The sequence below is a fragment of the Dipodomys ordii genome, unplaced genomic scaffold (assembly GCF_000151885.1).
Source record: "Dipodomys ordii isolate 6190 unplaced genomic scaffold, Dord_2.0 Scaffold22, whole genome shotgun sequence".
NCBI classification, from domain to species: domain Eukaryota; kingdom Metazoa; phylum Chordata; class Mammalia; order Rodentia; family Heteromyidae; genus Dipodomys; species Dipodomys ordii.
The window spans coordinates 14594373-14621812 of NW_012267238.1; the positions used below are offsets into that span (position 1 = coordinate 14594373).

At 40.7% G+C, this 27440-nt stretch overlaps 1 protein-coding gene across 3 annotated transcripts in view; it reads left to right on the forward strand.

The window, feature by feature from the left end:
* The first annotated feature begins 650 nt into the window (after positions 1-650).
* LOC105983963 (chromosome unknown open reading frame, human C11orf73) overlaps positions 651-27440 on the forward strand; it is a 36094-nt gene continuing 9304 nt past the window's right edge. The window contains exons 1-2 of one of the 3 annotated variants that reach the window (XM_013013995.1): positions 651-916; positions 5369-5606. In XM_013013995.1, coding sequence (XP_012869449.1) covers positions 887-916; positions 5369-5606 — 268 coding nt within the window. In that variant the 5' untranslated portion in view covers positions 651-886. Of the gene's footprint in view, positions 917-5368; positions 5607-19442; positions 19582-27440 lie in introns of those variants that run through there. The other 2 variants (XM_013013997.1, XM_013013996.1) reach the window with 2 other exon arrangements.

Sequence of the window (27440 nt, forward strand, 5' to 3'; positions counted from 1 at the left end):
AAAAAAACCACAAAACGGAAATTTTACAATAAAACTAACCACTGCCAGGCAGTACGTATATTCTCAGTGTTAATCCTCCCAGCAACCGTACGAGATAGGCACAATCGCTGTTCTTACTTTACAAAGGGGTCCACAGTGGCACAAAGTAGTTATATGTTGCACATAGTTGTACAGTAAATTCCTGGGGATAGTAAGTGGAAAGAGCTAGAACGGCATTGTAAACAAATCCAAAACCTGCTAAAAATTAGTGCACGTGAGACATTACAAAAAGTACCCCTTAGTTGGGGTAGGACTTGAAACTCAGACCCCGTATGTACTGTTGTGTAAAGATTGGGGGCTGATCATACCGAAACTCAACTTCCTAAGCTATGAAACGGAGATTACTATTCTTATCTCCTGGGGGTTTTGTAAGGATGTCGTGAGGCGATTATTGTAAAAGCATGCCACTGCGCACAGGAATTTTAGAAACACCTTTCTCCAGCACCACACTAGAAACTTTGGATTCCTACTGTCAGAGGACAGAGAACATTGGTTAGCCAATCACAACTTTCAAATTGGCCGGGCTTTTCCTTCCCGAAAGTCTTCGCAGTGCACCATGGGACTTGTAGTCTCCTACTGGTCCTGGCTCACTTTTTCCCCTTAGAAGGAAGAAGCGGGGGTAAGGCCCGGAAGTGCTCATTCCTGAGGGGCGCGCTAGTGAAGGGAGGGTCAGAGGTCGTGGGGGCAGAAGGCGTTCCTTGCCTCTGTCCCTGTCGCTATGTAATGGTGGGACCGGCTTCCTCTGGCAAATTCTAGAAGGCTCTTGGGCTCCATTACGACTGTAGCCGCTGGATTCCTATTCTCTTGTTCAGGGCTCTGCCGGCTGAGCCGAGCCGCCGCTGCCGCCATGTTTGGCTGCCTGGTGGCGGGGAGGCTGGTGAGGACGGGGCGGGATGCCTCGGGAACGGGCCTGGGAGGATTTGGGGCGGGGCGCCGGTGCGAGGCGCGGGCGAACTCGCGCGTGGTCTGTGGTGCAAGCTTGGGGGTGTGAGGTGGGCGCGGGAAGCCGGGCGCCCTACTCTTGGTGTTTGAATAGCAGTCACCCCCTGTAGGGCCGAGCGGGATGCCGGGTGTGTGAAGTGGGACTGGGGTGCTAGGTGTGTGAGGTGGACGCGGGGCGCACTCGGGTGTGTGAGGTAGTAGGGTGCACTCAGGTGTGAGTGGCGGGGTGCACGCTCGGGTGTGTGAGGTGGACGCGGGGCGCACTCGGGTGTGTGAGGTGGACGCGGGGTGTACTCGGGTGTGTGAGGTGGACGCGGGGCGCACTCAGGGGGGTGTGAGGTGGCGGGGTGCACGCTCGGGTGTGTGAGGTGGACGTGGGGCGCACTCGGGTGTGTGAGGTGGACGTGGGGCGCACTCGGGTGTGTGAGGTGGCGGGGTGCACGCTCGGGTGTGTGAGGTGGACGCGGGGCGCACTCGGGTGTGTGAGGTGGACGCGGGGCGCACTCGTGTGTGTGAGGTGGACGCGGGGTGCACGCTTGGGTATGTGAGGTGGACGCGGGGTACACTCGGGTGTTTGAGGTGGCGGGATGCACTCGGTTGTGTGAGGTGGACGCGGGATGCACGCTCGGGTGTGTGAGGTGGACGCGGGGTGCACGCTCGGTGTGTGAGGTGGACGCGGGGTGCACGCTCGGGTGTGTGAGGTGGACGCGGGGTGCACTCGGGTGTGTGAGGTGGCGGGTGGACGCTTGGTGTGTGAGGTGGACGCGGGGTGCACTCGGGTGTGTGAGGTGGACGCGGGGTGCCGGGTCCCTATTCGTATTTGAATAGCAGTCACCCTGTAGGTCTGAGCGCCGTGCACCCTGTCTCTCTCGTTGTATCTGCCTTTTGTGAGGCGACCAATTGGCAGTTGAGCCAAATGACTTCCGTGATGGTCACTATTCCAATTCTGAAGCTGAGGAATTTAATCCTGAGCTTAAGTGTCAGTACTGGTCCAAACTCGTAACCTAAGTTAGAAGTAAACCTGGGATTTTTGTGTGCAGCTAACTTTCTCCGAGATTGAGGTTGCTTGGGTTCCTTTGGAAGGAAGGTCCGTAGTAAAAACCGTGCTTAGCTTATTTCAAAGTTTGCTACTTGTAATGCCCTAAATTTAGGTGTGAGCCAAATGTTTCTTATTGGGCAGAAGAGGTTAACTCTCTTGACAGATTTTGTAAATGAGATCGGCACCTGAAATTGTTAAGGAATAATCTGGGGGTGGGGGAAAAGATCTTGTTTCTTTAGAAACTAACCTTACAGAGATAATGTTTTTAAACCTGACTCCTTTCACTTAGAGTTCTTTTCCTTTCTGCTTTGTCCCTACTTTATTAAATATTAGAGCCTTTTTATTAATTTTTTTAAAGTTAGCTTTTGGTAATGTATCCTGTGCAAGCACCTCTAGTTCAACTCAGTTTGTCTTTTGAATGGCAGAAAGCCCCCATAGGGGTGAGGGTAGTTGGTAACCCTAGGGAGATTTTGGATTGCTCCTGTTGTGGATAGAGAGAATGAAGGGACCAATTTGGAACTGGCATGGGACTCAGATGAGTTTAATTAGTAGATGATATTAAAAATGCATGTTTTAAAAGAAAAAAGCTATATGAATATATGTGTGTATTTACTCAAAGCTGATTATCTCCCCCTTCTCTTCTCTCTCCCTTTTCTTCCCCTCTCCTCTTTCTCTCTCTCTCCTCTCTTCCCTCTTCCTTCTTCCCTTTCCCTCCCCTGGGGATTCCCAATCCCTCCTGGGATTGAACACTGAGCCCAGATCCTCCTGTGTGGTAGGCAAGTGCTTTACCAACTGAGCAGCATCACCTGCCATGAACACCAAATTTCATTTCTGATAAATAGATATTTCATTTCTATTTATCTAGTCGCTTCTCCAAGAAAAGACTTTTTGTGGGGGAGTTGGAGGGTGGGTCTTTGGTACTTAAATTCTTTTTTTTTTTTGTACTTAAATTCTGTAGTATAATGAAGGGCAAAATGACCTAAGAACATCTTGAAACGACTGCATTTCCATCCCTCCCTCCCTTCCTCCCTCCCTCCCTCCCTTCCTTCCTTGCTTCCTTCCTTCCTTCCTTCCTTCCTTCCCTTCCTATCTTGTCTTTTTTTTTCTTTGTTTTTTTTTTTTTGGTGCTAGTCTTGGGCTTGAACTCAGGGCCTGAGTGCTTGCTTTCCCTGAGTTTGTTTTCCTCAAGGCTAGTGCTCTAAGACTTTGAGCCACAGCACCAATTCCTGCTTTTTTTTGGTAGTTAATTGGAGAGTCTCATAGACTTTCCTGCCTAGCCTGGCTTTGAACCATGATCCTCAGATATCAGTCTGAGCATGGTAGAATTTTTGAACATCATAACTTTAAGCTTTTCTGTTCAAAGATGTATTTAATAATAGATATTGTTGATTAATCAATATTGAACTTCTGTCTCAACTTCTTTATAACTCATGCCTGAGGAAAACTTAGGTTTTTTGTTGTTGTTTTTGTTGGTCATGGGGCTTGAACTCTGGGCCTGGGTGCTGTCCTTCAGCTCTTTAGCTCAAAGCTAGTGCTCTACCACTTGAGCCATAGCACCACTCCCTGTTTCCTGGTGGTTTATTGGAAGAGTCTCACAGACTTTCCTGTCTGGGCTGGCTTTGAACTGTGAGTCTCAGATCTCAGCCTCCTGAATAGCTAGGTTTACAAGCATGAGCCACAGGTGCCTGGCTCAAAACTGTATTTTCTCTATAAAGCATTTTATAGTGTTTTTACAGTTTGAAATTCTAGCTAACACTTTATAAATCTGGGCTGTTTTAAATTGGAAACCCACAAAGAAGTATAAAATGTAGAATGTGGCATTAAATAGACTAAAGAAGACACTCATTCAAAGCATGTGGACTGAAATTAGAAGGCACAGCATAACCTTTTTCATCCTAGCTGGGAATGTGAGTCCACCAACTCAGAATTTTTGGCTCTGTCATCCACAAGTGATTGCAGAAGTCATTTATTGTATTGTTTTGTGTTACAAATTTTGTGAGTAGCTGAACTTGTTAATATGATATCTTCAAGAACTTGCAAACTAATTAATTCTAGATTGCTTATCTGTTTTATTCTTTACTGGTATTAGGGATTTTGAAATCAAGAGTGTCACATTTTCTAACCTTGTGCTATACTGATGAGCTATACCTCCATTCTTATTTTCTGGTTATGTTTAGCATAGAATCTTGCTTCCTACTGTAACAAAGTTAGTTGATTTTAGGTCTTCTATTGTTACATGGGCTCACAGGCATATGTCATCTCACCCAGCTTTTCTCCATCTCTCCAAGCTGGCCCACCACCTGCATTCTCTCAGTCTCAGTCTTACCTTCTCATGACATTTTGTGAGCCACTGCACGCAAATAGTTGAGAAGGGGCTCTCACAGACTTTTCTTGCCTACATTGATCTCAAACTGTCATCCCTCTGTTCTCAGCCTCACAAGTATCTAGCAATACAGACGTGCCTGGTCTGCTTACCTATTTTAATTATCCCAAATGCTGTATTTTCATTGTGCTATGGCGCTTGAATTCTAGGCCTGGACGTTGTCCTTGAGCTTTTCAGCTCAAGTCTAGCACTCTACCATGTTGTGCCACAGTACAACTTCCAGTTTTCTGGGTTTTAATTGGAGATAAGAGTCTCAGGGACTTTCCTGTCCAGGCTGGCTTTGAACCTCGATCCTCAGATCTCAACCTCCTGAGTAGCTAGGATTACAGTGAGCCACCAGCGCTGGCTCAAATACTGTATTTTCAAACAGGAGGATAAGAGCTTGGTAATGTGGTAATTTTAACAACTTTCATTTTTTAACATTCTTAAGCTGTAGTTAATTTAAGAAAAAGGTTTTCATGGTACTTCTGAAAGGAGTAACCATTTTGAAAAGATCGCATTTATTTATTTGTTTATTTATTTATTTATTTTTGGGTCCGGTCGTGGGGCCTGAACTCTGGGCCTGGGTGCTGTCCCTCAGCTCTTCAGCTCAAGGCTAACACTCTACCACTTGAGCCACAGAGCCACTTCTGGCTTTTTTCTTTTTGCTTATGTGGTGCTGAGGAATCAAACACAGGTCCTCAGGCATGCAAGGCAAGCGCTCTACCACTGAGCCACCTTCCCAGCCCCAAGATTGCATTTATTAAGTAATCATTTTAAGGCTAAATGTGAGTTTTTAGAGTCTCTAATAAAGGAAACACTTTTCTGGCATATTTGGTAGTTTTATAATGGGACTATAATGTTAACATTATCTTTGCTGTAATGACCATGATCAACCAGGCTGGTGACGTAGTTTATAGTGAGTGATATTAGGGTTATAGGAGCTCATCAAATGGTTGAACTAAGACGAGTTTCTTATTTTCTAGGTGCAAACAGCTGCACAGCAAGTGGCAGAGGATAAATTTGTTTTTGACTTGCCTGATTATGAAAGTATCAACCATGTTGTGGTTTTTATGTTGGGAACAATTCCATTTCCTGAGGGAATGGGAGGATCTGTCTACTTTTCCTATCCTGATTCAAATGGAATGCCAGTATGGCAACTCCTAGGATTTGTCACGAATGGGAAACCAAGTGCCATCTTCAAAATTTCAGGTCTTAAATCTGGTAAGAATAATATTAATTTCATAATTAAAGTTTCATAAATAGTGTAACATGGAATATGATGATGCAGAAACATTTGAAAAATAGATATAGAAAGGCTTCCTTGGCTCATTTGCAGGATCCCTTGTCTCTGAAGAGAGCACTTACTGTTCTCTTTGGATTTTTCTCAGTAAGTGGGTGTTTTATTATGTAATGAGAGGAATTGTCTCATAAGTTAAAATATGCATATCTACAATGTAGATGAATAAACCAGATGAATTTGTATAAGAAACAGGATGAGAATATTTTTCTTCTTGAACTCTTAAGATTTAATTTCCTCCCATGTTTCTGTTTTGGTTCTGTTGACATTGAAGGCTCATAATCCTTGCTTTTATACGTTGTAGAAATGTGAGAATGCAACTAGATCAGTTGCCATTCACTCCCACTGAATCTGCTTCTTTTAAATCTAGATAAAAACTTTTTTTTGTTGTTGGTTGTGGGGCTTAGAAAACTTTTTTTTTGGGGGGGGGTCCGGTCATGGGGCCTGAACTCTGGGCCTGGGCGCTGTCCCTCAGCTCTTCAGATCAAGGCTAGCGCTCTACCACTTGAGCCACAGCGCCACTTCTGTCTTTTTTCTTTTTGCCTATGTGTTGCTGAGGAATCGAACCCAGGGCCTCTGGCATGCAAGGCATGTGCTCTACCACTGAGCCACCTTCCCAGCCCGTAGAAAACTCTTATTTTTTGTTGTTGGTTGTGGGGCTTAGAACTAACTCTTAAGTATAAAATACAGAAAGCCTACCTTATTTATGGATTTATTGCACACAGCTTTGACCAAACACAGTAATATAATGAAAAACTCAAATTTCAGGCCCCAAAACTTTAAATTCCCACATTATATAGCTTCGTTCTGAAGCTTTCAATTCTTCTTTTTTTGGTGCTGGTCTTGGGGGCTTAAACTCAGGTCCTGGGTGTTCTCTCTGAGCTTGTTTTTGCTCAAGGGTAGAGTTCTACCACTTGAGAAGCTCCACTTCTTGTTTATTTGGTAGTTTGTTGAAGAGAAAAGTCTCACAGACTTTCCTGCCTGAGCTGGCATTGAACTGCGATCCTCAGATCTCAGCTTCCTGAGTAGCTAGGATTACAGGTGTGAGCGACTTACTGCCTGGCTTGAAGATCTCAGTCTTTCCATGTTATAGTCAGATGTGTTCAAATCATTTGTGATCTACTGAGTGTTTTCTGCCCTTAATTTTGTCTTCCCAGAAACAAATGGTGCCCCAAACAAAGTAAAAGTAAATTAATTAAGTGATTTAAAGTGAAAAGTTTAGATGGTTGAAAGGTAGCATGTCATTAAATGACTGAAACATCTACAGAATTATATAAATAGCATGAAATAAAATTTAGGTTTTGGTGGGCAGTATTAATGTATACAATGATAATTTTGTGACAGCAGTGTAGTTTACTTTGTGCTATTTTAAGTTATGGCTGCTTAGCTCTACTGTCAATGTGTTATAAATACAGACATGTAGTTAACTGTACTCTATCCTCAACAACTGGATATCCAATATCCATGGTACGAAGGATTGATTTATTTATTGCCAGTCCTGGGCTTGAACTTAGGGTCTGGGGCCTGGGGCCTGGGCACTGTCCCTTAGCTTCTTTTGCTCAAGGTTGGTACTATACCACTTGTGCCACAGTGCCACTTCTGGCTTTTTCTGTTTATGGGGTGCTGAGGAATGGAACCCAAGACTTCAAGAATGCTAGGCAAGCACTCTATCACCAAGCCACATTCCTAGCCCAATATTGTATATTCTTTTAGAAATTTATCAAGTCAAAGGAGAAACTGCATTTAGGCAACATGTAAACAATCAACTATGGGAATTTAAAGATAAAGATTTAAACTCTTTGAGATAAGCAGGGTTGAGAAATCTTTTTTTCTGCCAAAGGTTATGTGGATGTTTCTAACATCATTCTTTTTTTTTGAGGGGGGGGGTCCGGTCATGGGGCCTGAACTCTGGGCCTGGGTGCTGTCCCTCAGCTCTTCAGCTCAAGGCTAGCGCTCTACCACTTGAGCCACAGCGCCACTTCCGGCTTTTTTCTTTTTTCTTATGTGGTGCTGAGGAATCGAACCCAGGGCCTCAGGCATGCTCTACCACTGAGCCACCTTCCCAGCCCCCTAACATCATTCTTGAGCCATATAAAATTAGTCAGGCACATGGGCTACTGACAGCAACAAGAAGCATTTGTGGTTGTTTCATGACTGTCCTGTCACATACCAAATAACAGGTACCAAATGATCAGACAGTGTATAGACACCTAATTAGAAGAATATTGTTTTAGAGGAAGAATAGAAAGTGAAGCAATTAATTCTTAAGTTGTTTGGGGAAGTTTTTCCTGGAGGAAATTGGGGCTTTTGAGAAGACCACTAGTTAGGCCTATCTGAGACCTATTGGATATTGTTTTCTAGATGTAATACTGTTTAAAATAGTTATCTACCTTGTGCTGAGAATGGTACAAGGTAGAATGTATATGAGAAAACGTAGAATGACTCATCTAGAATTTAACAGGTCTAATTTTATTTTTTTGGAGGAACTAGGGTTTGATCTCAGCCTCATACTTGCTTGGTTGATCCTCTACCACTTGGGCTAGGCCTTCAACCCTAAGAAGTTTAATTTTTAATGTACTGAGGTTATATACCTGTTTGGTAGCCTTATTTAAAAAAGAATAAAGTATGTCTTGAGTAGACATACTGTTGATAAAAATTTATGAGTTTTTATCTGTATAGAAAATTCAAAGCAAATTGAACGGATAATTAATCATTTTTATTATAAAAATTCAAGTTATTTAAAATTAGAACAAAGGAAATATTGTATCTGAAAGGAGCTGTCACATCCATACCAGGGGACCACGCAGAGGCAGGCAGGCACAGGAGAAAGAAGTGAGGTAGATGGGAGTTCAGGTGGGTCTGGGTGGCGAGATGGAGGGACCAGCTGTATGTGAGGAACTTCAGGGCAGGGAGGAGCTCAGTTCTGTGTGGAGCTGAGGACCTAAGGTGGGCATAATGCTTACAGTATCAAGTTTCAAAACTGATAAACTTATGGATAATGTTATTTAATTTAGGTTCTCCGACTTCTCCGTGGAAGCAGATTCCTGAATCACAGCATGTAATCAGTAAATACATTAGTATATGTCTTTAACAGACAGTTTTAAAAACAAATACAAGCTGGGGTCGATGGCTCATGCCTGTAATCCTAGCGATTTAGGAGGCTTAGATCTGAGGATGGAGAGTCAAAGCCAGCCCTGGCTTAAAAGTCCGTGAAACTCTTATTTCCAATCTCCAGTAAACCACCCAGAAAACCAGAAGTGGCTCTGTGGCTCAAGTGGTAGAGTGTTAGCCTTGAGTTGAAGATCGGAAAGATAGCGCCCAGGCCCAGAGTTCAAGCCCCAATACCAACCAAATATAACTATGATGCTGTTATCTCATGTAAAAGCCAAATAATTCTTTTATTTTTAATTGACTATCTAGTGTTCAGATTTATAATGGGCTCAGACATGTTAGGTTTATGTAAATTTTTACTTTTCAATTCAGATCCATGTTAGGTCTTCATGATTTAATTGCTTAATAGGTCTCTCAGATATATTTTAGAAAAATCAAAGGTCTAATGTATTTACTCTTCTCTGTTTCCAGTAATTAGGGTTTAGATGTTTCCTCAGATTTTGTTTGAACTGATTTTTAAAGTTTTTTGATTGGGCTAGAATAGCTGGTTGTGTTTTTCTACCAGAAAACAAATGTAAGATTAGCTTTTGTGTGTATGAAATTAGCAGCCACTTATATATAAGGATTAAATGTATTAATTCAGTAGGAGTTCAAAATTTTGTCATTTACTAGCTGTAAAAAATATCTGCAATGTATCTAATCCACTTCAGAGGTGTACACATGATAGGAAATGCAGAATAAATGCTTAGTTATTTCTCTTTAAAAATGAGTATTCAAAGAGGAGTGAATTCTCTGGGACATAAGATTCTCCAGCAACCTTCAGAGATAATTAAGTCTTTTTAGAAAAACTGGTGAAGTTTGTGCACACATGCATGAGCACGTGTGTATTTTAAACAGATACTAGTATCTCAATAGATTTTTATCCTTTTTTAGAAGTCTTCTAAAAAATGAACATTTGTTATTAAGAGCTGGGGTATAATTGACATGTAATACACTGCACATTTTTAACATACAGCTTAATAACTCTTGATATATCTTAGTACTTGCTAAGTTTTATCATTATTATCGACAAGGTGTGGCAGTCCCCTGGGACCAAAGAGGCACAGTAACAGGAGACCAGGCTGTGCAACTGTAGTTTGGGCACCAGGGAATCTGAACCAATCTGCCAGCTTCAGATGCTCATGGTCCCACCAAGTGTTTTTATTGAGTTTGTGAGGAAAGTTAAGATATCAGAATTGTTGAAGTTTGAAGTTACAGCACCAACATGTGACATGTTCTTGTGTACAAGTGATAAGTGACTTCCATATCTTAGGAAGAGGAGGCAAACAGTAAACAATTCAGCAACTTGCATAAAGCCTTTGTCTCTCCCCAGGGACCCAGAGTTTTGGGTTATGCCAGGACCATGTGATTTGTCCAGGACCCCAGCCAGCCCCCAGTGTTCTGGGAGTTTTACTAAGAGATTGGCCTTCCAATCTCTCAGCCAAGAGATCTCAGATCTCAGGGCTCCTCACAACAAGGAATGTATCTACTTCTGCTAAAAGTTTCCTAGTTTTCCTTATTCCTTGTCTTGTAGATCCTCCCATAGTTTAAGCCACATAAACCTATTTTGTGTCATAAAATGCTTTATATTTTCTAGAGTTCTATATAAATAAAATCATACAGTATTTAACTTTTTTGCCTGGCTTTCATTTGTCATAATTACTTTTAGAATAGTCCCTGTTTTAGATTGCATCAGTAGTTCAATTCCCTTATATTGTTAGCTCGTATTCCATTGTATGAATTTACTACAGTTTTTTATTCACCTATTAATGAACAGTTGGATAGTTCTAATTTTAGCTCATAAAAATAAAGCCTCTATAAAAATTCCTGTATGGTGGCTGAATATTTTATTTATTTATTTTTGGTGATATTGGAGTTTGAACTCAGGGTGTTGAGTTTGCTAAGCAAGCATTCTACTACTTGAGCCATTCCACCATAGATTGGATATTTTCAAGATAAAGTCTCAATTTATGCCTTGGTAGACCTGGGCTTGCTATTTGTGCTATCCTTTGTCACTGGCATACTACACCCAGCAATTATGCTTTTCCTGTAGCTTAGGAAAACAAATGTACATCACTGTGCCCAGCCACTAGTTAAGATAGAGTCACTATTTTTATCCCTCGGTTGTCCTTGAACTAAAATCTCCCAACTTGTACCTGTCAGGTAGCTAGGATAATAAGCTTTGGGCAGCAGAGCCTGGGTAATTTTATATGTTTTATGAAACTACCAAACTTTTCCAACATAATTTTTCTGTTTTACACTTCAAACAGCAGTGTATAAAATTTCATTTGCTATGTGTTCTTGTTAGTACTCGGCATACAAACAAACGTTAGTATCATTTAGTGTGATAGTATCTCATTATGGTCTTAATTTATATTTCCCTAGTGACTAATGATACTGAACATTTTTCTTTTTTTTTGGGGGGGGGGAGTCCGGTCGTGGGGCCTGAACTCAGGGCCTGGGCACTGTCCCTCAGCTTTTCAGCTCAAGGCTAGTGCTCTACCACTTGAGCCACAGTGCCACTTCTGGCTTTTTCTTTTTGCTTATATGGTGCTGAGGAATTGAACACAAGGCCTCATGCATGCAAGGCAAGCGCTCTACCACTGAGCCACCTTCCCAGCCCCTGAACATTTTTAATGTGCTTTTTTGCTTTCTGAATGTCTTCTTGGTTTGTTCAAATATTTTTTCTTTTTAATGGGTTATTTCCTTTCTCCATCCCTCCCTTTTCCTCTTCTTTTTCTTCTTCCTCCCTCCTTTCCTCGTTTATTTATTTATTTAGTTTTTCAGACAGGGTCTCACTTTAGCCTAGACTGGCCTTGAACTTGCTAGTGCAATTCAGGCAGCCTGGATCTCAAAATCCTCCTGCCTAAGCCTGCAAAGTGCTGGGATTACAAGTATGCAGCCACCCACTTGACAATAATTTTTGAATTTTGAGAGTTCGCTATATATTCTTCATTTGACTCTAGTCAATAAATGATTTGAAAATATTTCCTATCTTTGGTTCTTTTTTTTTTCTCCTTATGGCATATTTTATATGGCAGAAGTTTTTAATTTTTTATTGTCATAAAGGTACAAAGTGGTTACAGTTAAATGAGTCAGGTAAAATGTACATTTCTTTTTGGACAGTGTCACTCCTTCCCTCACTGTCAACCAGTTTTTCCCTCCTGTTCCTACCCATAAGTTGTATAGTTAATTTTCAACATAGTGTTTAGTGAGTACCACTGCTGCATTTGTTTACCCATTGCCCCTCCATTTCTGTGCCCCCTTACCCTTCCCAAAAATAGATAAATGAACAAACAAGACAAAAAGACAACAAAAAGAACAACAAAAAAACCTTTTTTTCCATTTCCTGGAGTTCATTTCAATAAATATTATTCATATGATCAGAGGCACATAGGCATTGTGCGTTTGTGTTCCTACCCTTTTTCATACTGTATGTGAGGCATACTGTGTGTGTGCTTGAGAGTCCTGTATAACTTAACCATGTCCTGGTGTATTTTAGATCTGGTGTCTGCATATGGAAGGAAAACGTGCTGTTTGTCTCTCTGAGCTTGGCTTATCTCACTTAACATGATTTATTCTAGGTCCATCCATTTTCCTGCAAATGATAATATTATTCTTCCTAATGGCTGTCTAAAATTGTATTGTGTGTAGGTAAGTGAAAGGTCTGTCACATCATCCTAGGGGACCAAATGGAGGCAGGCAGGCACAGGAGAAAGATTATTACAAGGTTTATTAGAGGAGCCATATTTTCCCCAGAGAGAAAGCACATGGCAAGCTCTTCTATCTAGGTAGCTGCAGGGTCTGGGGGTAGGAAGTGAGGTAGATGGGAGTTCTGGTGGGTCTGGGGGGAAAAAGGGAGGAGCCAGCTGTATGGCGGGAACTTCAGGGCAGGGAGGAGCTCAGGTCTGGGTGGAGCTGAGGACCAAAGGTGGGCATAATGCTTACAGTAAGAAATTTTTAATTTGGATAAAGTCCAAATGTTCAGTTTTTGTTTTCTGGTTTCTGTTTTTGGTGTTCTGTTTAGGAAGTCTTCACCTAACTCAAGGGTCACAAAGATTTTTCTACTAGAAGTTTTATAGTTGTAGATTTTACAGTTATATTTAGAATCCAACTTGGATTAAAGTTTGTATTTAGTGTAAGGAATCTATTGAAATTCTTTTCCCCTGGGCACAGTTTGTTAAAGGAAGGCATAGATACATAGATACATTTTTCTGCAACTCATCAGTGTGTTCACTAGATACTCACTTGGGAACTCTTAAACTGCTTTTGCAAAAGAAAGATATTAAAGTATATGAGAAAGCCGGAAGTGGCACTGTGGCTCAAGTGGTAGAGTGCTAGCCTTGAGCTGAAGAGCTGAGGGACAGCGCCCAGGCCCAGAGTTCAGGCCCACGACCGGACCCCCCCAAAAAAAAAGTATATGAGAACTTAAAAAGAAAATAAGTGAAGAGAAATATTTTGTAATTCTTCAACAACAGAACACTAGTTGGAAAATGATGAAGGACTTGAATAGATACTGTCCATTCATTTGGGGCTTGAGAAGCTTATGGGATTTTCTAACAGCAGTAAAGGGGCTTTGTTTGTAAAGCAATTATTTAAAAGTGTAGAAGTTTGCCAGTTTTCAAGACTCAGGCATTGGTTAAGGTGAATGGTGGAATCTTGGTCACCAACCTGTAAACAAGAAGACGTTGGCTGTTTTTGGAGATAACACAATTAAATTCTATACTATATCTCCTCTTTGCCACAGCTTTGCCAATATTGGAATGGGGTCACAACATCCCCTTTACTTTTAAAAGACCAACAGAAGATTCCCTCATGGATGCTTTGGATGGATGTTCCCCAGTGCTTTGGGAACATTGAAGTCTTTTTCTTGTTATTTTTGCATTCCCTTTGGCTGTGTCCCCTTTTCTCTTATGATACCTAAGAGATTGGGAGGATGATATTGTAAGGTATATTAGGTAGGTTTCATTAGGTAGCTTATGAAGAGAAAATCACTGTGCTGTTCAGGGAGGAAAAAAAGTTTATTTACCAAAGGGGTCCCACCTTCAGGCCAGGATTTATCTAGGCCATTGACAAGAAGTGGTGTGGCCTGCTCAGGGAAAGGTGTGGCCACATTGGATCTGGATGTGACCCTTGGCCTGGGACCCTTCTATAGTCAGATGGGAGATGTGACCAGAGGTGGCCCAAGAGGTAACCTAGCAAGAGGGGGAAGTGACTGCTTCCAAGTGTGCCAGTTACCTAGGTAACAGATTCTGGGTGGAAACTTAGCCAAGAGGTAGGGAGGTGTCTGCCCAGGGCCTGCATGGCCTGGGGCAGATCTTACAGATATGAACTCAGTTATTTCCTTTTTTTAAGTCTGTAGTTTTACTTAAGATAACTGACAGTGTGGTATTAATTTCACAGTTAAACAAAATTTTCACAGATGTCTAACATATACCTAAAAGACTTTACAATGTAGATCTAGATGTAGATCTTTGATGTCAAGAATCCATGGAGCAATTTTAGCCGGATTTGGTGGTATATGCCTATAATCCCAACATTTGGAAGGCTGAGGCAGGAGGATTGAGATTTCAAGGTCAGCACAAGAAGGAAAAAGGACATTTTTGGGTATCTGTTAATGCTTATTATTTTGTACTCTTTTTCTTGGTACTTTTTAAGGAAAGCACTGTCCTAGTATGAAAGGTTAATCTTCTGAGACCAGAGGTTTGGGGAAAATTAAACTGTTGGAGAGATTCAATTAAATTTGTTTGTGACTCAACCCTAACACTAATGGTCTCAGAGTTCAAAGATCAAAAAACAGATTGCAACAGCATGAAGCTCTTCTATCTCCTACACTCCTCAGCACTCCCAACATAATTCAAGCCAGTGGCTTAAGTGGACAAATTGAAAAAATAATTGAGGGGGTGGGGAAGAGGAGTTTCTTGTCCAGTTTAAAGATTTAGCACCTCTAAGGCAACAGAATGGTCTGCCTGCCTATACTCTCCAATAAAGACTCCCCACTCCTCAATGTGTTGCCATCTCCAGAATGGCAGCTTTGGTAATTTAGGAACTGGCCTAACTTCATGGGCAACATTAAGCTGAGTCAGGAGTTTTTATTTTTTTATTATTTTATTTTACTTTTTGGGTCCAGTCGTGGGGCCTGAACTCTGGGCGCTGTCCCTCAGCTCTTCAGCTCAAGGATAGCGCTCTACCACTTGAGACACAGCACCAGTTCTGGCTTTTTTCTTTTTGCTTATATGGTATTGAGGAATCAAACCCAGGGCCTCATGCATGCAAAGCAAGCGCTTTACCACTGACCCACCTTCCCAGCCCAGGGAGTTTTTAAACAGTCTCACAGTCCTCATATTTTTTGGTAAGGTAAAATATTCTGAACACAGAACCAAATCTTAGGTGTTCTTAACATTTTTTCACCATTTCCCCAATCAAGCTCCAAATTTAAACCAAAGTGATCCTAATTCATCTCCCTCCCCAGTCACAAACAATACACCAGTAACAGCCAAAAACTACACATATGGTACACTGTAAAAATGCAGTTAACACTATTGGGAAGAAGGCTGTGGGTTACGGAGATGCTTTTTGAAGATCAACAGTATCTTTTTGCTCTCCCACATACCCATTTCTGTAAGTTCTGTCCTTCGTAGAGGCTCTTTGGCTTTCTTAGCAAAATGAGGACTGGGTTGCCTTCAAACACTTAACCCTTCCCCCTCTACTGGGCTGGATGGCTTTATTCATTTTTAAATGAACAAATTTTTAATTTTTAAAATTACTTTCTTGTTGTTTTAGAGATGATATACAGCGGGGTTACCTTTACATAATTCAGGTAATAAGTACATTTCCTTCCTTTTGCATGTATCATCTGTTCTCTCATTCTCTCCCATTTCCTCCCTCCTGTCTCTGCCCTATCTGGCCTTGTTCACTTTCATCAATGTCCAGTGCAGCCAGTGGGCTGGACTGCTGCACTTTTCACTGGTTTTCCACTGATTCTGTGCCCTCATCCCACCTTCCCTCAGAGGTGAACAGCTGGGCGGCTTTAAAGCACTTGGGCTGCTGCCATACATAGAAACAACACAGGCTCTTCAAAGGACATCTTCTCAAGCCACCTTACTGTGTCAAGACACATAGAACTCATTCCTCCCCATTTGAAACCCACAGTCAGAGGTGACAGGCTGCTACTCCGGAGAGTTAATTCTTGTCATCCTCTGAGGGGTAGGAATAGCCACGTCAACCTTTCTTCACTGAAGGATCTGACACAGCCTGTGGGCACTTGACATTGGCTTCCTTGTCAGGAACTTGATAGATCAGCGTCATCAGAGTTCATCCATTTCATCAGTAACATGAGCTCTCCACTGGAGTCTGTAGCTCCTGTAATTGGCTCCGGCTCCAAACCGGAGAAAAGCCTTGTGACTTACCTAACTCTTATGTCTTCTTTGGTTTGCTTTCCTCTCCATATATCTTCAGAATCATAATCAGCTTTACACTTACCTCCCTCTGACTTCTGTTTCTTGTGCTATTTTCTGAGACTAAACTCAACAGTGAGGTAGGGGCAATGTAGGTTGCCTTCTGGCTCCCATGTATTGTCCTCATTTGACAAACCCTTCCGCTTAGGAGGTATTCCACTTTGCCTTTTACAACTTGATGGTGGAGAACTTTTTCTGCCACATTTTCCTCTTCCTCCTAGTATCTCCTCCACTTTCTTCTTGTTTTATTTTTTTCCTCATAGTGTCCGCGAGCTTTCTGGTGTAAAGGGTGACATTGCTCAGAGCAGTACCCAAGATTCAGAGAGGAATCTGTGCCACACTACCCACCCCATGGGCCGAGCAAGTAGCACCTAGCAAAGCAATAGGCCAGTGTCCACAGCGAACTGACTCTGAAGAGGCATATGGCAGGCTGGGCCAACACGCTCCTACCCCCCATCCCCCGACACCTCCTTCACCAAACAAGAGCCTCTCAGATATTTCCTGCTTAATCTGGGAACATTCAGTACTCAGAAATTTCAATTTTAGGAATAGCACCATAGTGAGTTATGTTTTCAATACTAGAGTACTTAGCCCAGTATGGAAAATGGATTTATTTCCCTTATAAGAGTTCTTTTTTTTTTCTTGCCTTTAAAAAAAAGTTTCTCATTATTTTCATTATAGCATGGATAGGTAAGTTTTTTTTTCTCACAAAAACCAGTATTTGTGATGGTAAAAGCACAGTGCTATATTACAGAAAGTTAAAATATTTAGGTATCTAGGACATATCAACATGGCAGATACAATGTTAAAATGTTGTAGGTGATCTTTTTTTGCTGGCAAGTTGTTGGAAAAGCTACCTTTTGAATGATTAAAGTATTGTAATTCTTAGCCAGGCACTAATGGCTCATGCCTGTAATACTAGCTACCCAAGAGTCTGAGATTGAGGATCACGATTTGAAGGTAGCAGAGCCAGGAAAGTCCATGAGATACATATGTCCAATTAACCACCAAAAAGCTGGATATGGAGCTGTGGCTCAGGTGGTAGAGTGGTAGCCTTGAGCAAGAAAGCTGAGGGACAATGCCATGGCCCTGAATTCAAGCCTCAGGACTGGCACTGAAAAACCCCCAAGTATTAGAATTCTTAATTTATACATATTAGATCTATTCGTAGTGGAAAACATTATTAATTATAAAAATACATATATATATATATTCTTTGCTGTATCTTTCAAGTGGTTTAAGTTTGTTTTGAACAAAACTAGCTAACTGTTACATCAGAGAGAGAGAGACTAGCTGAAGTAATGTCAGGCAATTGTGAGTGAACCTATTATTACAAATCTTGCTTGGGATTTCCCTTCCCTCCCCACATTCTTTTGGATTGAGTATTTTCAAAGTTTATTTGTCTTCTGTTTCATCTTTTTGTTTTTTAGCTATATCTCTTTGCATTAGTTTTGTACTGAGTTCTGTAGAAATGATAACATGCATTGTTAACTTTTTAGTGTTCCATGAATTAATATTATAGAAATAAACATTAGACAACTGTGAAACTGAATTTGGTAAATTTTCTTCATAGTCTACTTAATGAAATTGTGAACATAATTACAACAATTTTAGGCCCCAAATCCCATTTTGATGATTCATTGTAGATTTTTATCTCCATACTTGCCATTTTTGTACTAAACTTTAACATTTCTAATCTTATTAGGCATTCAAAAGAGACAGGTAGCGGGAAGCCAAAAACTCTCTTTTAGATAACTGCATATTTTCCCCTAAGTTTGGAATCTGCACATCTTTCAGAGTTGAATAGCAAGCACAAGAGGATTATTTATTTATTTTTTGTTTTGACTTAGTACAAAGCAGCATTTCATGTTCAGGTTGTCCTGAGCATTTTCTCAGTGGACTGCATTTTTTCCAATAAAGTCCTGTGACTAGAGCCATCATCTTAGTTTTCTAATATTTGTCCATTTCATTTAAAAAAGGTAATTTTATTTAGAATAATAAATATCTCCCACATATGTTTGAGTATACTTCACATATTTGTATTTATATTGCCACAATATTTTTCAAAGTTCTTAAAACATTTTATCTGACATCTAAAAGTGGTATCCAGCCTTAGTAGAGTTAAAATTTAAGAATCATTCTGGATGCCAGGATCTCATGCCTGTAATCCTACCTATTCAATCTGAGATCCAAACGATTAAGGTTAAAGGCCTGCAAGGGTAGAAAAGTTTGAGAAATTCCATTTCCTAAATACTAGCAAAAAGGTAAAGTGGCAGGTGAACAAGAACACAAGGCTGAGTTCAAAGCTTGGTATTGGTGAGTCAGTTACCAGTGGCTTAACACTATCATCCTAGTTAGTCACAATGCTGAGATCTGAGAGTGATGTTTAAAACCAGGCCAGGCAGACAATCGGAGTGACTTATCTTTAAATACACCAGCAATATGGCAGAAGTGTAGGTATGGCTCAAGTAGGAGAGGGCAAGCTATGAGTAAAAAAGCCTTTTGAAAGCTAGAGGACCCAGTACCAGCAAAAAAATAAAAACAGCACATCCTAGTACTGGGGGAAATATATATATATATTATACACACACATACACATACATATGTATGTATATACACGTATGTATGTGTATGTATGTAATAGGCAAGTGCTAGACCTTGAGTTCAAACTATGGCAGTGCCAAAAAAAAAAAAGAAAAGAAAGGAAAGGAAGGTGATGGAGAAAAGGAAAGGTAAAGGAAGGAAGACAAACAACATTGTTTCAATGTTCAGCTAAACTGCCAACTGAATACTGGTTTCCAATTGTAATACACATCTGTTAAAATCTGTAATTATGGATAATGAAATGACATGTAGTGTTACTTTTAAGAAGTTTTGGTTCATGGTTTATGAGGAATATGAGTATAATACCTCTTACAGTTTAAATGCTTCTGAATTTGGGAGGAGGAGAAAGCAGTTTTGTTTTTTTACCAAAATAAGTAACAATATTTATATTATGTCTGTATTTGCATATTTATATGCATTTGTTAAAGATAGTATAGAATATTTACTATTTGAAGAGTTTGTAAGCCACAAGCACATACACTTCCTTCCATACACATGAAGTTCAACTCAAAACCTTCCTTTTCTCTATAGGTTAACTATTTGTAAAGTGTTTCAACAGACAAGGAGGACATGGCTCAATGCCTCAGTCAGGGAGAATTCGAGTGACATCTACAGTGGAGAATTATATGGAGAATGGGAAACAGAAGAGACCAAGATTGGAAGAGCAGGTCTGGGAAAAGGACATTAGGTCAGATACAAAAACATATAGAGCTTTACAAATATTTATACTGTTATAGCACTTTAATATGTGGTTATACTTAAAGAATAAGCAATTGTTGCCTAAATAACATGTGGCATAAGAAAGAGGTCAGTCTCTGAATGAATATTGTAGTGGTTTTGTAGAATACTTTATGACAAGTCTTTCACAGTAAATTAGATACTTATAGTTGAGTTTTTTACTTACATTATTTTGGCCAGGGCTCTACTGTGAGGTACTGTTAGTATGGGAACAAAGTTTTAAATATTACCAGGCACCAGGCTTACGCTTGGCCATATTTAAATGTTGCTGAGATCTGAGGATTGCAGTTCAAAGCCAGACTGAATGGAAAAGTCTGTGAGACTCTGATCTCCAATTAGCTACCAAAAACAAAACAAAAAACCCAACAACAAAGTACTCATGCTGGTAATCCTAGCTACTCTGGAAGTTGAGATCCAAGGGTCAAAGTTCAAAGCCAGCTCTGGCAGCAAAGTTTGTGAGACTTGTCTCCAGTTAACCATAAAAATCTCAGAAGTAGAGATGTAGCTCTTGTGGTAGAGTGCTAGCCTTTAGCAAAAAAATCTCAGGGACCGTGTCTAGGTTCTGCATTCAAGCCCCAAGCAGGATTGGCACACACATACACAAAAATATCAATTCTAATAGATTTCATTTTGGTATTTTATATTAGAAATGTAAGACAGCTTTACTTTGAGAAACATTAAATTACAAGAAAATTATAGGAATAGTACAAGGAATTCTTTACATTTTATTCCCTGCATTTATAAATTTTTGTTGGATGTTTCTCTGGATCTATACCCTTTTACACTTGTATTTCTTGTGAAACTTTTCACAATAAGTTGTAGGTTCCTAAATAGATAGGCATATGTTTTCTGGATCAACAGTATCTCTTTCTTTTATAACTACAGTATAGTGGTCAAATTCAGCAAATTTTAGTGAGAATACAAAGCTGTGGGAGTTTGTTTTTTGTTTTCCCTCTCTCACTAGAGCTTAGAACCCAAGGCCTGGAGCTTGCTCACAGCTGGTGCTTTACCACTTGAGCCACACCTCAATTTATGATTTTTAGAGATGAATCTCATGGAATTGTTTGCCCATGGGCTGCCCCCAAATTAAGATTCTCATAGCTTCTGAGTAGATAGGATTGTAAGAGTGAACCATTGGAACCTGGCTTGAATAGAATACCACCTTTACTATCCAGGCACTGGTGGCTAGTACCTTTAATCCTAGCTACTCAGGAGGTAATCTGAAGATTGTGGTTTGAAGTCAGCCCAGGCAGAAAAGTCCCTGTGAGACTTTTTTTTTAGGGGGGGGAGTTGTTGTTTTTTTTGTTTTTGTTTTTGCCAGTCCTGGGGCCTGAGTTCTGGGCCTGGGCTCTTGAGCTCTTGAGCTCAAGGCTAGCACTCTACCACTTGAGCCACAGCGCCACTTCCAGCTTTTTCTGCTTATGTGGTGCTGAGGAATCAAACCCAGGGCCTCATGCATGCAAGGCAAGCACTCTACCACTGAGCCACCTTCCCAGCCCCCCGTGAGACTTTTATCTCCAGTTAACTACTCAAAAATTGGGAGAGTATCTATGGCTTAAAGTGTGGTAAAGTGCTAACCTTGAGCAAAAGAGCTCAGGGATGCACCCAGGCCCCGAGTTCAAGCCCCCATGACCAAGAAAAAGAAAAAAGAATGCATTAACTATACAGTCTGCATTGTTTTGCCTGGTGTCTCCAAAGTACCTTTTGTAATCATTCTGTTGCTCTCCATCTAGGATCCAATTAGCTTCATGCATTCCTTTTTTTTTATTAGTTAAAAAAATTTTAGTTGTTATTATAAAGGTGAGGGGTTATACTTACATAAGTCAGAAAAAGAGTACATTTCTTTTGGACAATGTCACCCCTTTCCTTACTCTCTCCATTTCGTGCATTGCTTTTAACTGTTATACCTTAAGTCCTTAATCTGAAGCTTTTCTTTGTCTGTGATAGTAGTGACATTAAAAATAACCCTGAAGCTGGATGCTGGTGGCTCATGCCTATAATCCTAGCTACTCTCAGGAGGCTGAGATTTAAGTATTGTGGTTCGAAGCCAGCCCAGGCAGAAAAGTTCATGAAAGTGGCTGGAAGTGACACTGTGGCTCAAGTGGTAGAGTGCTAGCTTTGAGCACAGAGAGGCTCAGGAACAGTGCCCAGGCCCTGAGTTCAAACTCCAGGACCTGCAAAACAAAACAAAAACCATTAAAAAAAAAAGGCTTAGCACCAAAGAATTATTTTTAGAAAATGTTAAAATTACCATTTGAGTTTCTTCTTCATAATTCTTTATAGCTCTGCTCTTTTCTTTTTGAGCGTTCTGTCATATTTTAATGTCATTGCTTTTTGCTTTATATATAACATATATCATTTCATCCAGCTCAGTTGCCAAAATTCTAGTTCTTGTTTTAAAATAGTATTAGAGGAGTAGATAAAATGAACAAAGCTCAAGGAACTATTGGACCATTCACATGAAGTAGAGCTAGTGAGCTAAAATGAAAACCTTACTTTTTTTTCATTTCTCCTTCCTTCCTTCCTTCCTTCCTTCCTTCCTTCCTTCCTTCCTTCCTTCCTTCCTTCCCATCTTCCCATCCTTCCTTTCTTTCCTGCTAGAACTACAAGTTTGACAGGGCTTTGCAATCACTCAATCGCTTGGTTGGTGCTTTATCATTTGAGCCACACCAGCTTTTCTTTTGTGGGTCGTAGGGCTTTAACTCTGGGCCTGCGTACTGTCCCTGAGCTCTTCAGCTCAAGGCAAGCGCGCTACCACTTGAGCCACGACACCACTTCCGGGTTTCTGGTGGTTAATTGGAGCAAGCCCCAGCTTGCTTTGAACCACGATCCTGAGATCTCAGCTTCCTGAGTAGCTAGGATTACAGGCATGAGCCACCGATGCCCAGGTCACACCAGCTTTTTAATGGTTATTTTGGACATGGAAACTTTCAGACTTTTCTGTCCAAGCTGATCTTGAACTGCAGTCCTCTGAATCTCAGCCTCCTGAGTAGAATGACAGGCATGAGCAACTGGTGCCCATGTTCTGACATTTCTTGACTTGCTTTCTTAAATGGCTTCACTGTGAACTAAGTAATGAATAAAAATTAGCTAAGCATGGGCTGGGAAGGTGGCTCAGTGGTAGAGCACTTGCCTTGCATGCCTGAGGCCCTGGGTTCGATTCCTCAGCACCACATAAGCAAAAAGAAAAAAGCCGGAAGTGGCGCTGTGGCTCAAGTGGTAGAGCACTAGCCTTGAGCTGAAGAGCTGAGGGACAGCACCCAGGCCCAAAGTTCAGGCCCCACGACCAGACCTCCCCAAAAAAATTAGCTAAGCATTAATCCCATAGAATTAAAACAGTATATATTAAATATGAGCTGGAATCAGTTTTGACTTTTTTAAGAAGACTTGTTTTGACCTTCAGTGACAGTTGTTAGTTTGTTCTGTTCTGATTTGCTTTGTTTTATTTTGAGTCTTGTTAGGTTACCTAGACTGGTATCAAAACTCTTCTGGCTTCAAGTAATCATCCAGCCTTAGCCTCTGAAGTTGCTAGTACTGCAATCATGTGCCATCTCATCTGGCTGTGTATACTCCTGGTCAGGATGGTTAGCCTTAGAGGAAAGTAGAATTGAGATAAAATTAAGAATAATACCCATAGTACAAATGTTTTTGCAAGTGTTTGAGATAATATATGCCAAATGTCTAATAGTGCCAGGTATGTAGTTGGTATACAATTAATGGCTGCGTTTTTATAAAATCATACTATGGCAGTGCTATAAGGGGAAATCATCCAGATAGTGAAAGCATGTCAGAACATTTAAGTGTGTTTCACCGCACAGGTTAGAGAGTATAGTGCCCTTGAGAATAGGAACTTTTTCAGGGGAGGGTGAGACTAGAGTTTGAATGTAGGGCTTTGTGCTGGTCAGGTGCTTTAGCATTTGAGCCAGAACCCCAGCCCTTTGTTTCCTTTCCCCCCTTTTATTAGCATATATTAGTTGTACAAGAGGGGGTTTCATTATGGTATGAAAATAAACTATCTTGACTATATTCTTACTCATTCAGCTCCTTTTTCAGTCTAGTCATGTCTTGCTGGTACCTATCCCCTCTCCTCCAGCAAAAGTCTGTTTTACTTTTTTATCCCATTCATCTTTATGTGTGCTGGTCCTAAAGCTTGAACTCGGGGCCTTGGCACTTTCTCTGCGCTTTTTTGCTCAAGGCTTCTAGCACTCTACCACTTAAGACACAGCTCCATTTTCAGTTTTTCTGGTGCTTAAGTGGAGATAAGAGTCTCCTGGACTTTCCTGCCAGGCCTGGCTTTGAACTATGATCCTTAGATCTCAGTCTCCTGAGTAGCTAGGATTACAAGTGTGAGCCACTGGCACCCAGCTCCATTCATCTTTTTTTCTAGAGTGTATTAATTGCACCAAAGTGTTCCAACATGGTATTTCAGATGTACATATATTGTGTTTTGCTCAGAATAACCCAATTTTTCTTCTCTGTCCCTCCAGCCTCCTATTGATCCACAGCTTTCATTAAGGTTCATTTTGGTCTTGAGTTTTGCCCTACAGTCCTATTAAATGCTTCCCACATACCTTAGATGACAAGCAATCACCTTTTATTGGTTGAGATTAGAGTCTGAATATTGTGTTCAGCTGGCCTCAACTGGCTGTCCTCTTATTTTTTGCCTAGAATTATATGTGTTAGCCACCATGCCTAGCTATTTGTGTTTTTAATTTTGCTTTCTGTAGTGATAGTAGTAGACTTTAGTTAATTCTTTTATCATGCTTACACTCTTTACACATCTTTTTTTTTTTTTGGGTCCGGTCGTGGGGTCTGAACTCTGGGCCTGGGCACTGTCCCTCAGCTCTTCAGCTCAAGGTTAGCGCTCTACCACTTGAGCCACAGCGCCACTTCCAGCCTTTTCTGCTTATGTGGTGCTGAGGAATTGAACCCAGGGCCTCAGGCAGACAAGGCAAGTGCTCTACCACTAAGCCACCTTCCCAGCCCCACTCTTTTGTTTTTTTTTTTGGTCTGCCGTGGGGCTTGAACTCTGGGCCTGGGCGCTGTCCCTCAGCTCTTCAACTCAAGGCAAGCGCTCTACCACTTGAGCTACAGCGCCACTTCCGGTTTTCTAGTGGTTTATTGGAGATAGGAGTCTCACGGTCTCTCCTGCCCGGGCTGGCTTTGAACCGCGATCCTCAGATCTCAGCCTCCTGAGTAGCTAGGATTACAGGCGTGAGCCACTAGCGCCCGTCTCCCCAGCCCCACTCTTTACACATCTTTTATCAGGGCTTACACTCAGGACCTCAAATTCTCACTTAGCTTTTATACTTACAACTAGTGCTTTACCACTTGACCCACACCTCCACCACAGCCTTTTTACTAGTTAGTTGGAGATAATGAATCTCTGGTTATTCTGCCTGGCTGGCTTCAAATTTTGATCCTCAGATCTTAGCCTCCTCAATAGCTAGGGTGACAGGTCTGAGCCACCAGTATCTGGCTCTTTAGTTACTTCTTGTAAGTACATTTCAAATATCCAAATTCAGACATATTACAGTGTCAGATATATTACCATTAAAAAACAACAAACCTAGCTTAAGACAGTCACTGCTGACAAAATTCTGAGTCATATAACATACTCTTAGAATATACATTAGTGAAAAGTAATTTCAGGTTTGTTAGGCTATCAGAAATGAACAAAGAAGTTTTGATAATAAAGATTTCTAAATTTTCATATTGAGTACTAAGAATGCTGTTAAGAATGCATAAATAAAATAGTTTTCTATATGCTTAATAGCATGTCATCCTATCCCAATGGTACTGTATAGTGAATTACTTTGCATATTTTTTTCCTAGTTACTTTTAATCACTCTTTGCTACTGTCTACATCTACAATATCTCAACCAGTGTGTTTTTACTTTCTTGGTTTCTTTTTTGAGCATTTAAAATATTACAACTACTGATATTTCATGACTTAAAATTTCTTTTGTGGAAGTCTTCCAAAGAACAGACTTTTCTTATATACTAATTTTTTAATATTTATTTTTAATTTTTTTGCTTTTATTTTTTAAATTAAGTAGTTGTGCAGAGGAGTTGCCATTTAACAAAGCAGTTTATGAAAGTCACCCTTTTGAACATTCTTTTTTTTTAAATTTTTATTTTTTGTGAACAAACTGTGCAGAGGGGTTACAATTACATGGGCAGGTTAATGCATACATTTCTTAGCAAGCATTGCAGCCTCCTCCTTTGTTTACCCTTCACATCTCTTCCCAACTTCCCCCCTACATCCCCCATTATTATTTCACCTGTTTTTATTTTGTTTGGCCAGTCCTGTGGCTTAAACTCAGGGCATGGGCATTGTCTCTGAGCTGCTGCTGCTTCTTTTTTTTTTTTTTTTTTTGGTCGGTCATGGGCCTGAACTCTGGGCCTGGGCACTGTCCCTCAGCTCTTCAGCTCAAGGCTAGCGCTCTACCACTTGAGCCACAGCGCCACTTCCGGCTTTTTTCTTTTTGCTTATGTGGTGCTGAGGAATTGAACCCAGGGCCTCATGCATGCAAGGCAAGCACTGTACCACTGAGCCACCTTCCTAGCCCTTGAACATTCTTATCCATTTCTTCCTTACACCCTTCTCTCACTCTTCTTAATATTTTTTAGGATATATATTGGATTCTTGTCTGCATTTTCACCCTCTTCTCATCATTTGTCTACCCTGTTTTCCTGGACCCCACCCAACCTCTTTTGAGTACCCACTTCCTGGTGTTTTATTTTGCTGCATTTTGATTTTGCCTTTCTAAAGAATTACACTATTTGAGTTCTCCCTTTTGTATACACTTGCATATACTTGCATGCTTACAAGTCCATAAACTAAATCTAACTTTCACATACAAGGGAAAACATGAATCTTTTGTGTCTCTGGGCCTGACTTACTATTTTCCAAGTCTTCATTTTTTTTTAATGGTACAGTATCATTCTTTCTCATGGATGAGTAAAATTTCATTATATATATAATATATATATGTATATAAACCACATTTTCTTGAACCATTCATCCATTGAGAGGCATCTGAGCATCTTTTCTATACCTTGGCATTGGTGAAATGCTGCTGTAAACATGGCTGTGCTGGTAATCTTTTGAGTAAATATGCTGCTGGTTCATAGGGTAGTTTATATTTAAATTTGAGGAATGTCCTTACTACTTTCCATAGTGATTGAACAAGTTTGCATTTCCACCAACAGTGTATTCAGGATCCCTTTGGGCTGAATCCTCTCCAGCATCTATTAGTATTTTCTTCATAATGGCCAGTCTAAATGGGTGAAGTGGAATCTCAATATTGTTTTGATTTGCATTTTCTTTATGGCCAGAATACTAGTGATCTTATTTTTCCTGTATCTTGAAATATTTTTAATTCTATCCAGGAAATTATTTCATCAGTTATTGTCAACTATTGGTTAAAAAAAAAAATTCCTGGAGAAATTGAAATGGAAGAGTGATAGAATTGCTCTGAGCACAAGTTGGCGATTGTAAAGGGAAAGGTAGTAAATAGGCTGTGGAGACCACAGCTAATCTCCAGGGCATACAACTCTTATTTTTTTTAATTTAAAATTTAAAAATTAAAAAAAATTTAGCTTCCAGGGCTGGGAAGGTAGCTCAGTGATAGAGCACTTGCCTTGCATGCACGAGGCCCTGGGTTCGATTCCTCAGCACCACATAAGCAAAAAGAAAAAAACCGGAAGTGGTGCTGTGGCTCATGTGGTAGAGCACTAGCCTTGAGCTGAAGAGCTGAGGGACAGCACCCAGGCCCAGAGTTCAGGCCCCACAACTGGACCCCA